This window comes from Microcaecilia unicolor, chromosome 4 (assembly GCF_901765095.1).
Source record: "Microcaecilia unicolor chromosome 4, aMicUni1.1, whole genome shotgun sequence".
Classification (NCBI taxonomy): domain Eukaryota; kingdom Metazoa; phylum Chordata; class Amphibia; order Gymnophiona; family Siphonopidae; genus Microcaecilia; species Microcaecilia unicolor.
Genome location: NC_044034.1, coordinates 9,867,282 through 9,882,928, shown reverse-complemented (window position 1 = coordinate 9,882,928; position 15,647 = coordinate 9,867,282). Strand labels below are relative to the sequence as shown.

Sequence of the window (15,647 nt, the reverse complement as noted above, 5' to 3'; positions counted from 1 at the left end):
GTGGGCCCTGGCCCATCCAGGCCCACCTGTGGCTACGCCACTGGCATTGACTGGTTGGCAACCCTACGGATATTATGTTTTCTCTGATAGAGGGTTAACAGTCTCGCTACATTTTTAACACATCACTTGCTTTTTTGACAGTTTGGTATTATAATCCCTCCGAAGGGACTTTAATGCTTTACCTAAGTCAACTGGTGCCTCTGTTCACACTGAAAGGGGTAGGGATTAAATGGGTCTCAGGGTAATTGCCCTTCCTCTGCCCCACTTTTGCAAAAGCTGCCCCCAGGCTCCAGGTTACACACAGGAAACGTCATGGGAAGAGGTCACTGCTGTTCTCCCTGCAGCTCCCAGACCCCTGGGTCTCGGTAGCTGGGAAAAAAGGGAGGAACAAGGAAACAGGAAGGAGGGCAGACCAGTGGCGTAGCTAGGGTAGTTGACACCCGGGGCCGGTCATTTTTTAACACCCCCCCCCCCCCAAATCCAGTACTAGGCATACCGAGAATACAAAACACTCAGGACCTATACAGCAATTCTTGCATACCATAAGCAGTCATTTCTACAAGTCACACAAGGAAAAGGAAAGCATCTTAAACGCTACAGTGAGCACTAGAACATCAATTCACCAATTGTAAAACGAAAACAGGCAGATTAGTACAGATCGCCGATCCTGCACAGTCAATGCCAACCGAAAGACATGTCTTTTTCACAAACACACCCTAATCCACTATAGAATAAGTAATCATAAACTTTCTATTTAGACAAAAACTGAACCCCCGATGCCAGACTCTGCAGACAATGCAACACCACAGAAACAGAAACTGTCCCCTAGTACTGTACAAAATATCAAGACAGCAGATGTAAATTTGAAAAAACTAACAAATACCAATCACCACTTTACAAATTAACAAATAGAAATAAAACAAATACAGAAAATAAATAATACCATTTTACTGGACTAATACATTTAGCTTTCAGAGGCCAAAACCTCCTTCCTCAGGTCAATACAGTATAGTGCTGTTATAGTATCCTATCCTGACCTGAGGAAGGGGGTTTTGTTCTCTGAAAGTTAAGTCAAAATGTATTAAAAATTAGTCCAATAAAAAGATTACCTTGTTTACATGTTCTATTTATAAACATTTATTAACACATAAACACAGATACAATACTATACCCTAAAGCAAAAAAATAAAAATATATATTTTATTTACAGTTTGTTGTCTCTGGTTTCTGCTTTCCTCATCTTCTTTTCACTGTCTTCCTTCCATCCAGCATCTGTCTTTGCTCTTTCTCTGAAATCCAGTGTCTGCCCTCTCTAATGTCCCTTCCATCCAGTCTGCCCTCTCTCTCTGCCCCTTCCATCCACCATCTGCCCCCTTTCTCTCTCCCCCTTCCACCCACCATCTGCCCTTTCTCTCTGCCCCTTCGATCCGTCTGCCCTCCCTCTCCCATCCATCCAGGGTCTGCCCTCCCTCACGCTCCCCCCTTCCATCCAGGGTCTGTCCCCTCTCTCTGCCCCCTCTTTCCACCTGCACCTAGTTCCAGTTCCAGCCCACATCTCCCACCTGCCCCCCTTTTCAGCCCCACTATCCCACCAGTCCCCAGCCTTTTTCTCCCATCAGTCCTGGGCTTCAGCCCCCAGCCACTTCTCCCTGTCCCCTTTTCAGCCCCTAGTTTCAACCCCAGCCCTTTTCTCTCACCAGTCCCGAGCTTCAGCCCCAGCCAGTTCTCCCTGTCCCCTTTAAAGCCCCCAGTCCCAACAGTTTCAGCCCCTGCCCCTTTTCAGCCCCCAGTTCCAGTTTCAGACCCCTTCTCCCATGAGCACTTCCCTCCCCAGTCCCCTTATTCCCTCTGAGCACCCCCACCCCTCCCCAATCCCCTTCTCACCTCTGAGCACCCTTCCTCTGAACTCCCCCATCCCTCACCAATCAGCTTCTCCCCTCTGAGCACCCCTCTTCTGACCTCCCCATCCCTCCCCAATCCCCTTCTCACCTCTGAGTACCCTTCTGAGCTCCCCCACCCTCCCCAATCCCCTCTGAGCACCCCCACCCTCCCCAATCCCCTTCTCATCTCTGAGCACCCCTCCCCAATCCCCTTCTCCCCTCTGAGTACCCTTCTGAGCTTCCCCACCCTCCCCAATCCCCATTCTCCCCTCTGAGCACCCACCCTCCCCAATCCCCTTCTCACCTCTGAGTACCCCCACCCTCTCCAATCCTCTTCTCCCCTCTGAGCACCCCTCCTCTGAACTCCCCCACCCCCTCTCCAATCCCCTTCTCCCCTCTGAGCACCCCCACCCTCCCCAATCCCCGTCTCATCTCTGCGCACCCCTCCCCAATCCCCTTCTCCCCTCTGAGTATCCTTCTGAGCTCCCCCACCCTCCCCAATCCCCTCTGAGCACCCCACCCTCCCCAATCCCCCTTCTCCCCTCTGAGCACCCCCACCCTCTCCAATCCCCTTCTCCCCTCTGAGCACCCCTCCTCTGAACTCCCCCATCCCTCCCCAATCCCCTTCTCACCTCTGAGTACCCTTCTGAGCTCCCCCACCCTCCCCAATCCCCTTCTCATCTCTGAGCACCCCTCCCCAATCCCCTTCTCCCCTCTGAGTACCCTTCTGAGCTTCCCCACCCTCCCCAATCCCCATTCTCCCCTCTGAGCACCCCACCCTCCCCAATCCCCTTCTCACCTCTGAGTACCCCCACCCTCTCCAATCCTCTTCTCCCCTCTGAGCACCCCTCCTCTGAACTCCCCCACCCCCTCTCCAATCCCCTTCTCCCCTCTGAGCACCCCTCCTCTGAACTCCCCCATCCCTTCCCAATCCCCTTCTCACCACTGAGTACCCTTCTGAGCTCCCCCACCCTCCCCAATCCCCTCTGAGCACCCCCACCCCTCTCCAATCCCCTTCTCCCTCGGAGCTCCCCCCCCGACCCAGTCCCGTCCCCCCTCCATTGAAAGCCACAGAGCCCTCTTCTCCTGCCACCGCCTGCCTTTTTCTTTGTTTTTTTTTAATCCGTGCAGCCACGCAGGCAGCGCTTCGCGTCTGCCCTGTGTGTGCTGTGAAAGAAGTAAATCGCCAGCGCTGGCGTCGGGCTTTCCCTCGATGTCCCACCCTCGAGGAAATAGGAAGTTACCTCACAAGAGGGCGGGACATCGAGGGAAGGCCCGACGCCAGCGCTGGCAATTTACTTCTTTCACAGCACACGCAGGGCAGACGCGAAGCGCTGCCTGCGTGGCTGCACGGATTTTAAAAAAATAAAAAAGAAAAAGGCAGGCAGTGGCAGGAGAAGAGACGCGAACGGAGCACCCCCCACCCGCGGACACCCGGGGCGGACCGCCCCCACCGCCCCGCCACTGGGGCAGACAGCCCTGGTGTCTTCAAATTACACAAAGTCCCTGACAAAGTTCTTGTTCCACACAGACACTCCTTATTTTCAAACTGAATTCAAGTTATAATGTTATCAATAGAAATCAAACAAAATAAAACATGGAAAAGAAAATAAGATGATACCTTTTTTATTGGACATAACTTAATACATTTCTTGATTAGCTTTCGAAGGTTGCCCTTCTTCCTCAGATCGGAAATAAGCAAATGTGCTAGCTGACAGTGTATATAAGTGAAAACATTCAAGCATTACTATGACAGTCTGACAGGGTGGGAGGATGGGGGTGGGTCGTAGGTATGCCTGGGGACATCAAAGCATATCATTGATATTCTAACAGGATGGGTGTGGATAGGTGAGGGGTGGGGTGATCAACAGAGACATACAGCTTTATGGTTTACTAGTAAAAAAGCCCCGTTTCTGATGCAAATGAAACGGGGGCTAGCAAGGTTTTCTTCAGAGTGTGCATGTGGGAGTGTGTGTCCCTGCCCTCTGCCCTCTCTCCCTCCCCCTCCCCCCCCTCCGAGTCCAGTCCTTCAGTGTTAAGTTTCCTGCTGTTCTGTGTTACAGAGAGAGTGAGGGCATCTCTCTCCCCTCCCCCTCTGAGTCCTTCACTGTTACAGAGAGAGGGATTTTGTGCTGTGCTGTGCTGTTTTCCTTCACTCATGGGGAAACCGGATATCTCTGGCGCTTCACACTTCCGGCTGGAGGCTTCATAGAACATTGGTCTAGATAATGGGCTAGGAACCCCAGATCCTTGTTAAGTCCTTTCTGTTGGGTGTTAAAATATTCAATCATTATGACTTCAAAGGTCTTACGTTCTTGTATGGTTTTAAAGTTATAATGTGAAATGGAAACTGAATTCCTGCCTCACTTTTGCAAAAGCTGCCCCCTTCCTGAGATCTTTGCTTGCTGCAGAGCTGGGCTATGTCACTGCCCCAGGATCCATCTTACACACAGGAAAGTTCATGGGAAGAGGTCACTGCTGTTCTCCCTGCAGCTTCCAGACCCCTGGGTCTCTGTAGCTGGGAAAAAAAGGGAGGAACTAGGAGACAGGAAGGAGGGCAGACAGCCCTGGTGTCTGCAAATTACACAAAGTCCCTGGCAAAGATCCTGTTCCACACAGACACTCCTTTATTTTGAAGATGTGAAACAGAAACTGAATTCTTACTCTCATTTCCTGTAAGAATCATGGCTGCTGCAAACCCTGCTGAGAGTCTGCGAGATGAAGCTTCTTGTTCTATCTGTCTGGATTATTTCACAGATCCAGTGACCATAGACTGTGGACACAACTTCTGCCGCTCCTGTATCACTCAGAGCTGGGAGGGGAGAGACACAGACTTCCCCTGTCCCCAGTGCAGAAAAAGATCCAGGCAGAGGAATCTCAGACCAAACAGGCAGCTGGCAAATGTGACAGAAATAGCAAAAAAGCTTAGTGAGACTTCAGTGAGACCCAAAGAGGAGAATCTGTGTGAGGAACATGAAGAGAAACTGAAGCTGTTTTGTGAAGAGGATCAGAAAATGATCTGCCTGATTTGTACAGAGTCCAGAGATCACAGATCTCACACCGTGATCCCAATAAAGGAGGCTGTGCAGGAATACAAGGTCTGTATCAGTATCTTTAGTATCACAGTGTGTCCTGGGGTCACAAATCTCATCCCATGAACTCTATAGAGGAAGCAGAGATAGGGTTACCATTCGTCCGGATTTCCCCGGACATGTCCTCTTTTTGAGGGCATGTCCGGGGCATCCGGCGGATTTTGCCTGCACCCACGTTTGTCCGGATTTCTGGACAAACGTGGGCGCGGGTGCGGGCAGGCGCGTGCGTGTGGGCGGGCGATCGGCGCCGTGGTAACCCTACTCCCGTCCCCTCCCCTTCCTTACCATGTTCCCTGGTGGTCTAGTGACGTCTTCGAGGCAGGAAAGAGCCCCCCTCTTTCCTGCCTGGAGCGCTGCCTCCCCTGTCTATCATCCTCCTCGGTCTGGCTGGGATTCAAAATGGCCGCCGAGAGTTGAACTCTCGCGAGGCCACTTCAACTCTCGGTGGCCATTTTGAATCTCCAGCCAGACCGAGGAGGATGCAGCAGGCAAGGACAGGCAGCGCTCCGGGCAGGAAAGAGGGGGCTCTTTCCTGCCCCGAAGAGAAGACCCTACTAGACCACCAGGGCTAGATAGTAAGTGAGGGGGGGAGTATGTGAGGGGGGGGGGAACCATGTGACGGGGGGCGGGGAATAGAGGGGCGGAACGAGGACCCGAAGGGGGCGTGGCGGGGGGGCGGGGTATGAGGCGTGGCGGGGGCGGGGTAGGGGGCGTGACATGTGTCCTCTTTTTCAGAGGACACAAAATGGTAACCCTAAGCAGAGAGAGGAAGGAATACAAGGTCTGTATCAGTATCTTTAGTATCACAGTGTGTCCTGGGGTCACAAATCTCATACCATGAACTCTATAGAGGAAGCAGAGAGAGGAAGGTGTGTGTATTTAATGATATTACAGGAAAATTTACCTTTTCATTCCCATAAAACTAAACGGAGTTGAATTAGCAGCGTTTTGAAGCATATGAGTAGTGAGATCAATCATCAAAACTTGAACCCTGGCTGCTGTCTATTCAGGCATCTTCCATATACATTCAGGGGTCAATATTCAGCCTGTGAGTTGTGGCTCCCAGAAGGAATACAGGTATTGCCAATACACCATGCTGTGCCCAAGAACCTAAACAGATGATAATAATAATGAATAATCTTATTGAATTACCCCCTCGTAATGCTGTTTCATCTTGTCTTACATTTCCCTATCTGTAAGAATGTGATATATAAAACAATTCACTCTGCTAATTTCTCCTATCAAAGCACCAAAATTCTCTTCCTAAATCAATCAAGTTTACAGCTGATTACCTAACTTTTACAAGTCTTCTAAAAACACATTTCTTCAGTTTGGCCTTTCTGAATACAAAGAATTTTACCCACACCCTTTTCTTAATCTCGTTTCTCATCTAGACCTGCCTAATTATTCTCTCACTTATCCAGCCTTAATTATTTCTTTACCCTTGAGATAGTGTAAATCTCTGATTAGGACACCTTGTTCATGGTTTAGTTTACCTGGTTAGATATGGGGCACTGGAACTGAATGTCACTGGTACCCACATATCTCTCAGTTCCACCCTGACTGCCCCCGAATCACCCCTCCCTCCACTGTCTGGACAGAACTTTTGCCAATATTCAGTGGCACTGTTCCGTTAAGTGCTGTTTAATATTAGCTCATGGCCAGTTCAGCACGATTTAACCAGGCAGGAGCCTATCCTGGTTATATCACTTTGAATATTGACCCATCAGAATTCTGTTATTTCAAAGAAACGATCTAAATTGGAAGGAACATCTCACATTTACAGTCAAGTCTGAAATTGTGGCTATAAAAATAATCACATGCTAATCAATGATGTTTAATGTTCACAGGAAAAACTTAAAATGCACCTGAAGCCTCTGAGAAAGAATCTGGAAGATCTTCTGAAGTTTACATCTACTGAAGGGAAGAAATTTGAAGAGCTGAGGGTGGGTGTCTGTGCCTCCTTCTGAGACAGTTTCTGTAGGGTTTTTGTTCCTTTCAGTACTTCAATCCCATAAATCACCTGAATAAGAGAATAATAGACTTCAGTCTGCTTCATTACTTATAGTATGGAAACTATTGGTTCCTTATTGGCTGAGAACAGGCAGATTCTGAATCTGTTTGTGGAAAAATGGAAAACTGTAACATTGTATTTCTTGCAGAGAGGTAGTGTTTTGTGGGTTGCAAAATGGGAAAGGAGAACTGGGCTCAGGCTTGAGGCAGTCCAGCAGTGTTTGTCTCCACCACCCTCTTTGTGAAAAAGTACTTCTTAACGTTACTCCTAAGTCAACTTTCTTGTAACCTCAATTCATGTCGTCTAGGTCTACCACTTCTCCGTCTCTGGAAAAGATTTGTTTGCATATTAATACCTGTCAATTATTTAAATGTCTATATAATATCTCCTCTATCTCTCCTTTCCTCTAAGGTAAACTTATTCTGTTCATCAGAACTAGAGTACATGAACTGAGGTTACAGGATGTTCGACTTCGGAGTAACATCAGGAAGTACTTTTTCACAGTGAGGGTGGCGGAGACAGAAAAAAAATAGTAATAAACAAACTAAAAAGAGGTGAGTTAGGGTCTCAACGATATCAAATCAATTATACCCACTGAAAATGTAAATAGTCTTTCAACACTGAGTCATAATGAAGTATTTTTCAGAGTGTGTTTCAAGACACTTCCCTGATGGAGTCTATTAAAACACTGGCCACTCTCGGAAGTTCGTTTGATGCATCTGCACCGCTAAGATAAGTGTTGAAACACAGACACACATGATATAGATAAAAATTCCCTTTTTAGTATATGGCAAGTATTCTGAGGCTTATTACTTCCTTTTTATCTTGGAGTTGTTACATTTTGAGAGGGTATAATTGATTGGAGACAAAAATGGTGACCAGAATTCAAACATTTCAATGAGTGGGGGCAGCTGAGACCTGTCAGCTATTCTCTGGAAAAACATTCAGATCTCTGTGAAGGCAGGAAAAGCAGGAAAATGCCTGTTAGTAATTTACCAGCTGAGATAGCAGAGAAGAAATAACTTAGGACAAGAAGGAATTATATAGTCAATACTGAGGATCTTAATTCCTGAACAATTTAATCATCTCACCATTTGAGACTAGAATTTAAAAAAAAAAATAGTGAGACTGAAGAGAGAGATTAAAAAGGTTGAGTAATAACTTGAAAATATTAAGAATCATTTCTTCAGTGGGAAAGTTAGGGAATATTATATTTTTAAATAAAAGGAGTTAGATAACAGATTATTGAAGAAAAAGATGCACAATAGAACATATAAATAATGGAAAGATGGGATTCTTGTATTTGTTATAGATAGGCTAGTAGGGGGAGAATAACAGAAGATGACCCTTTCATACTTACCTGAGGAAGAGGAGGGGTATCTTTCAATACTGGTCCATGCAAGAAGGATTTTCCTGGAAGACACTGAAAGATAAAAGAGATAAATGATTGAGAAAAATACACAGACACTAGAATGTGCACATAAAGAAAAATTGACTTAATTGAGAAACACCCTGTTGGTGGAAGAAAATGTAAAAGAAAAGAAAAAAACTTGTAAAGTATCTTGTTTATACCAGACTCATTTCAAAACAATTTAAATGAAGGTTCAAGCAAAGAATACTGAAAAACTAAGGGTGATATGATACAGACGTTCAAATATTTGAATGGTATAAATCCGCAAACGAACCTTTTCTGGAGATGGGAAGGCGGTAGAACTAGAGGGCATGAAATGAGATTGAAGGGGGGCAGACTCAAGAAAAATGACAGGAAGTATTTTTTCACGGAGAGAGTGGTGGATACTTGGAATGCCCTCCCGCAGGAGGTGGTGGAGATGAAAACGGTAACGGAATTCAAATGTGTGGGATAAACATAAAGGAATCCTGTTCAGAAGGAAGGGATCCTCAGGAGCTTAGCCGAGATTGGGTGGCAGAGCCGGTGGTGGGAGGTGGGGCTGGTGGTTGGGAGGCAGGGGTAGTGCTGGGTAGACTTCTACGGTCTATGCCCTGAAAATGACAGATACAAATCAAGGTAAGGTATACACAGAAAGTAGCACATATGAGTTTATCTTGTTGGGCAGACTGGATGGACCGTGCAGGTCTTTTTCTGCCGTCATCTATATAAATCGGGAGATGGCCAGCGATCTCACAAAAGCGGTATTTTGACACCATCGCTGCTATCCCGTCGCAGAGCCGGCGAAAAGTCCAGGGGGCGTGTCGGTGGTGTAGCAAAGGCGGGACATGGGCGGGCATGGGCGTGGCTATCAGATGGCCGGCTTTAGCGTATAATGGAAAAAACAAAAGCGGCTTTAAAAAGCATTTCGCCAGTTTTACATGGTCCTTTTATTTTCACGACCAAGCCTCAAAAAGGTGCCCCAACTGACCAGATGACCACCAGAGGGAATTGGGAATAACCTCCCCTTACTGCCCCAGTTGTCACCAACCCCCTCCCATCCAAAAATCAAACAAAAAAAAACTTCTTTGCCAGCCTCTATGCCAACCTCAAATGTGATACCCAGCTCCCTGACAGCAGTATGCAAGTCCCTGGAGCAGTTTTTAATCAGTGCAGTGCACTTCAGGCAGGCAGACCCAGGTCCATCCCCCCCCCCCCCCACCTGTTACACTTGTGGTGGTAAGTGTTGAGCCCTCCAAACCCCCCCAAAACCCACTTTACCCACATATAGGTGCTCCCCTTCACCCATAAGGGCTATGGTAATGGTATAGAGTTGTGGGGAGTGGGTTTTGGGGGGATTTGGGGGGCCCAGCACCCAAGGGAAGGGAGCTATGCACCTGGGAGCAATTTGGATATTTTTTAACAATTTGTAGAAGTGCCCCCTAGGGTGCCCGGTTGGTGTCCAGGCATGTCAGGGGGACCAGTGCACTACAAATGCTGGCTCCTCCCACGGCCAAATGCCATGGATTTAGCCGGGGTTGAGATGGCCACTTTTCTCTTCCATTATCGCTGAAAAACAAAAGCGGCCATCTCAAACCCGGCTCAATCCAAGGCATTTGGCCGGTTCCAACCGTATTATCGAAACAAAAGATGGCCGGCCATCTTTTTCGATAATACGGTTCCTGCCAGCTGTTGCGGCACCGCCAAAATAGATTGCCGGCAATCTATTTCGCTGACGCCGTTCGATTATTCCCCTCAACGTTACTATGTAGTTGTGCAAACCTTTTAGCACAGCTAATGCTCGAGACACCCATAGGAATATAATAAAATTAGAGGGATTTGGCTGATAACATCTTTTAGTTTTCTGCTCTTACTCTAAAAGGCTTAGGTTTGTCCTAAAATCATTAAATAAATGACATTAAGTGCACCCCATAGTGTTACAAGAAATGATTTATCTTGGGGGAAAGAGCTCTAGAGCACTCGCTACTGTTTATAATTTAAGAGCAGGCGCTGTATTTATAAGTTTTAGGATATTAATTTCTCCACCAATCACCAAAGGTGATAATTGCAATAAATTAAATAAATTAAGTATATATAAAAGATACCATATACTCAGAACACAAAGAGACCGTATTTTTAGCTTCAAAAAGGTTGATTTAATATACAATTGCACACGAGAGGTAGGTTTTAAGAGATCTTTACAGATAATCTGTGCTTAAGTAAGGTAAAGTAGAGTAGCAGGTCTAGATCAAAAGTTATAACTTACAAAGCAGTCTGTTGCAAAGCATTTTGTGGTCCATTGAAGAGCCATGAGGCAGGTGAACTGCAGATCAGGAGCAAGGCATCTGGATTGGTGCTGAAGAGAGAATCTCCTGGAGGGAGAGTCTTGAAGAGAGAAGAGAGTCTGCTTCTTGGGGAAACAGCTTTTGCTTTTATATCTTGCAAGCTGCAGGAGGATATGATCACAGAGTCCCAGCACCTGCTTCCTGGTTTGCACTGGATAACTTGCAAGGCATTATGGTTATTGTAGTCTGTTCACATGATCTGCATTATAGGTCTCTCCTTTCTGCAGATGTCCTGGTGTCCATTTGTCTGATAGCTGATGGGAGGGGCAGGTATACCTTTGACAAGCAAATGTCTTGTTTATGGTTTCCCCTATGAAGTCTTTGTTATTAATAGCTGGAGTTATGCCTTTTCCAGACTATCTGCTGGTGGAGATGTCTATGTGATTCTTCAAGTATCCACCTTAGTCATGCTTTTGTTCAGTCTTTTTAGGTGGGAGGGCAGAGAGAGTTTTATTTCTCTTTGAAGCACAGTACCCTTTTGTCTCTTAAATGTCTTTGTCCTACTTCCAGAAATTCCCAAGGAAAAGGGGAAAGAAGGTACATCTTTTAAAAGCTGCGTTTTTATATTGATAAAATAATTCTGACAATTGGCTTATACCATAACAATAGTTGTACCTCTCTCTTGGTACCAGTTCATAGAATTGCCCCAAAGTGCTTTCATCACATCATAGCTGAGGTAATCCGCTCGGTGAACTGTGACATTATAGTAAGGACTGATCTGGTGACACTTACTGACTGTTACATGTACATTTCTGCTCATTCAGGGATGGGTCTGTCCTGATGCCTTTTAACTGAGTTCCAGGATATAGATTTCAATCTTAAATAACTCCTTTGATGTGGAAGCTCATTTTCATCTAATATAATCATGTGTAACCTGCAACATTTGATGGGATTTTGAGAGCTCCAGGATAGAGTTGCGGATTCTGGATCCTCTGGTGTCACAAAGCTTAGCGAAGGTGGCGGACCTCACATGTCACCTAGATAGGATTCTAGATAGTGCTGGGGAGGAGTCGGCTGTCTTGGTACATGTGAGTACCAATGACATAGGAAGATGTGGGAGAGAGGTTCTGGAAGCCAAATTTAGGCTTTTAGGTAGAAATTTCAAATCCAGATCCAGATTTGTTAGGAACTGGGCAACATTCTGGGGAAGGGGGAAGCCTATTCCGAAAGGATGGGCTCCACTTTAACCAGGGTGGGACCAGGCTGCTGGCATTTAAAAAGGAGATAGAGCAGCTTTTAAACTAGAAATGGGGGGAAGGCCGACAGTTGCTCAAAAGCGCACGGTTCGGGATAAGGTATCTTTCAAAGATATCACCAAAACAGGGAAAATAGAGTATCCTGATAGTGAGGTTGCAAAAGAGACCGTGGTAGATCAGGTGTCCTTAAATAAAAATCAGACAAAAGATTGCAAATTAATATTGTCAAGTACTGAGCATGATGTAAATAGGAACAACAAACATACTTTGAAATGTCTATATGTGAATGCCAGAAGCCTAAGCAATAAGATGGGAGAGTTAGAACATATTGCACTAAATGAAAAATGAGATATAATAGGCATCATTGAGACCTGGTGGAAGGAGGATAACCAGTGGGACACTGTCATACCGGGGTACAAATTATATCGTAGTGATAGGGTGGATCGAATTGGTGGATGGGTAGCATTGTATATTAAGGAGATCCTTGAATCAAATAGAATGAAAATTCTGCAGGAAACAAAACACATGATAGAATCCCTATTATTGAAATTCTACGTGTAAAGGGGAAAAGGATAGTGATAGGAGTGTACTGCCATCCGCCTGGCCAGGATGAACAGACGGAAGTACAAATGTTAAAGGAAATTAGGGACGCTAACAAACTGGCAACACAATAACAATGGGTGATTTCAATTACCCCGATATTGACTGGGTAAATGTAACATTGGGACACTCTAGGGAGGTAAAATTCCTTGATGAAATCAAGGACAGCTTTATGGAGCAGCTGGTACAGGAGCCAACGAAAGAAGGAAAAATTCTAGACCTAGTCCTTAGTAGAGTGCATGATCTGGTGCGGGAGGTAATGGTGCTGGGGCCGCTTGATAACAGTGATCATAATATGATCGGATTTGATATTAGCCTTGAAGTAAGTATACATAGGAAATCAAATACGTTAGCGTTTAACTTTAAAAAAGGAGACAATGATAAAATGAGAAGAAAGGTGAAGAAAAAAAAAAACTTAGAGGAGCGGCTGCAAGGGTGTGGATAATGTTCAAAAACACCACCCTGAAAGCCCAGGCCCAATATATTCTGCATATTAAAAAAGGAGGACAAGGGTGAGCCGGTTGATATTGTGTATCTAGATTTTCAGAAGGCGTTTGATAAAGTCCCTCTTGAACGACTGCAGAGGAAATTAGAGGGACATGGGATCGGAGGTAATGTCCTACTGTGGATTGCAAACTGGTTGAAAGATAGGAAACAGAGAGTATTTATTTATTTATGTGTGGCATTTATACCCCGCTCTTTCCCGCTTGATAACAGGTTCAATGCAGCTTACAAAGTATGGTACATAGTATCATAGAGATAACACAGTTATATAGAGTGGGACAAAATTATGAGATGTGGGGAAAGGATTGGAGTGTGGGTATTGTTTGTGGTGTGGGTTAGGTTCGAGACTTTGTAGGGTCGTTTGGGTAGGCTTGTTTGAAGAGGTAAGTCTTCAGCAGCTTTCGGAAGGGTAGGTGTTCGCTGGTATTTCGGATATGTCGAGGTATGGTGTTCCAGAGTTGGCTGCCTATAACAGAGAAATTGGATGCGTAGTAGGTTTTTATTTGAGGCCTTTACAGTTGGGGAGATGAAGATTGAGATATGTTCGAAAAGATTTGGACTGATTCCTGGTTGGAAGATCGATCAAGTTGGACATGTAGCTTGGAGATTCGCCATTGAGAATCTTGTGGATCATAGTGTAGGCTTTGAAGTATATTCGTTCCTTGATAGGGAAACAATGTAGCTTTTCTTGAAGTGGTGTTGCGCTTTCGAATCGTGATTTGCCAAAATTGAGTCTTGCTGCTGTGTTTTGGGCGGTTTGGAGTTTTTTCATGATTTGGGCTTTGCAACCGATGAAGAGTAGGATTAAAAGGTCAATATTCGCAATGGAGAAGGGTAGTTAGTGGGGTGTCTTAGGGATCTGTGCTGGGACCTCTGCGTTTTAACATATTCATAAATGACCTGGAGATGGGGGTAACTAGTGAGGTAATCAAATTTGCCGATGACACAAAGTTATTCAAAGTCGTCAAATCACGGGAAGATTGTGAAAAACTACAAGAGGACCTTACGAGACTGGGAGACTGGGCGTTTAAATGGCAGATGACGTTTAATGTGAACAAGTGCAAAGTGATGCATGTGGGAAAGAGGAACCCAAACTATAACTACATCATGCAAGGTTTATTTATTTATTTATTTATTGCACTTGTATCCCACATTTTCCCACCTATTTGCAGCCTCAATGTGGCTTACAAAGATCTGTTATGGTTCAGCGTTGGGAGTCACGGACCAAGAAAGGGATCTAGGTGTCATCATTGATGATACGTTGAAACCTTCTGCTCAATGTACTGCTGCGGCTAGAAAAGCAAATAGAATGTTGGGTATCATTAGGACAGGGATTGAAAAGAAAAATAAGGATATAATTCTGCCACTGTATCGCTCCATGGTGCGACCGCACCTCGAGTATTATGTTCAATTCTGGTTGCCGCACCTCAAAAAAGATATAGTGGAATTGGAAAAGGTGCAGAGAAGAGCATCAAAGATGATACAGGGGATGGGATGACTTCCCTATGAGGAAAGGCTGAAGAGGCTGGGGCTCTTCAGCTTGGAGAAAAGGCGGCTGAGGGGAGATATGATAGATGTCTATAAGATAATGAGTGGAATGGAACGGGTCGATGTGGAGCGTCTGTTTACGCTTTCCTAAAATACTAGGACAAGGAGGCATGCGATGAACCTGCACTGTGGTAAATTTAAAACGATTCGGAGGAAATTTCTTCACTCAACGCGTAGTTAAACTCTGGAATTCGCTGCCGGAGAAAGTGGTTAAGGCGGTTAACTTAGCGGACTTCAAAAAAAGGTTAGACGACTTCCTGGAGGAAAAGGCCATAGAATGTTATTGAATGGACGAGGGAATAATACACTATTTCTAGGATGGGCAGGACAAATTGCTTGTTCTTTTGGCCACTGTCAGTGACAGGGTGCTGGGCTCGATGGACCCTTGGTCTGTCCCAGCATGGCGATGCTTATGTACTTATGTACTTAAGACCAAACGACAGCCGGCGTGGTTAAAAAGTGAGGTGAAGGAAGCTATAAGAGCTAAAAGAAAATCCTTCAGAAAATGGAAGAAGGAACCGAATGAAAATAATAAGAAACAGCATAAGGAATGTCAAGTCAAATGCAAAGCGCTGATAAGGAAGGCTAAGAGGGACTTTGATAGCGTTGGAGGCAAAAACAGATAGTAAATAATTTTTTAGGTATATTAAAAGCAGGAAGCCGGCAAAAGAATCGGTTGGACCGCTAGATGACCGAGCAGTAAAAGGGGTGATCAGGGAAGACAAAGCCGTAGCGGAGAGATTAAATGGATTCTTTGCTTCGGTCTTCACTGAGGAAGATTTGGGTGGGATACCAGTGCCGGAAATGGTATTCGAAGCTGACGAGTCGGAGAAACTTAATGAATTCTCTGTAAACCTGAAGGATGTAATGGGGTAGTTTTACAAACTGCAGAGTAGCAAATCTCTTGGACCGGATGGTATTCATCTCAGAGTACTGATAGAACTGAAAAATGAGCTTGCAGAGCTATTGTTAGTAATATGTAATTTATCCTTAAATCGAGCGTGGTACCAGAAGATTGGAGGGTGGCCAATGTAACGCCGAATTTTAAAAAAGGTTCCAGAGGAGATCAGGGAAATTATAA

General features: G+C 45.4%; 1 protein-coding gene across 2 annotated transcripts in view; it reads left to right on the top strand.

Moving 5' to 3' along the window:
• The first annotated feature begins 4,384 nt into the window (after positions 1-4,384).
• LOC115468292 (E3 ubiquitin-protein ligase TRIM39-like) overlaps positions 4,385-15,647 on the top strand; it is a 54,819-nt gene continuing 43,556 nt past the window's right edge. For both annotated transcript variants that reach the window (XM_030199917.1, XM_030199916.1), the window contains exons 1-2: positions 4,385-4,978; positions 6,823-6,918. In XM_030199917.1, coding sequence (XP_030055777.1) covers positions 4,565-4,978; positions 6,823-6,918 — 510 coding nt within the window. In that variant the 5' untranslated portion in view covers positions 4,385-4,564. The remainder of the gene's footprint in view (positions 4,979-6,822; positions 6,919-15,647) is intronic.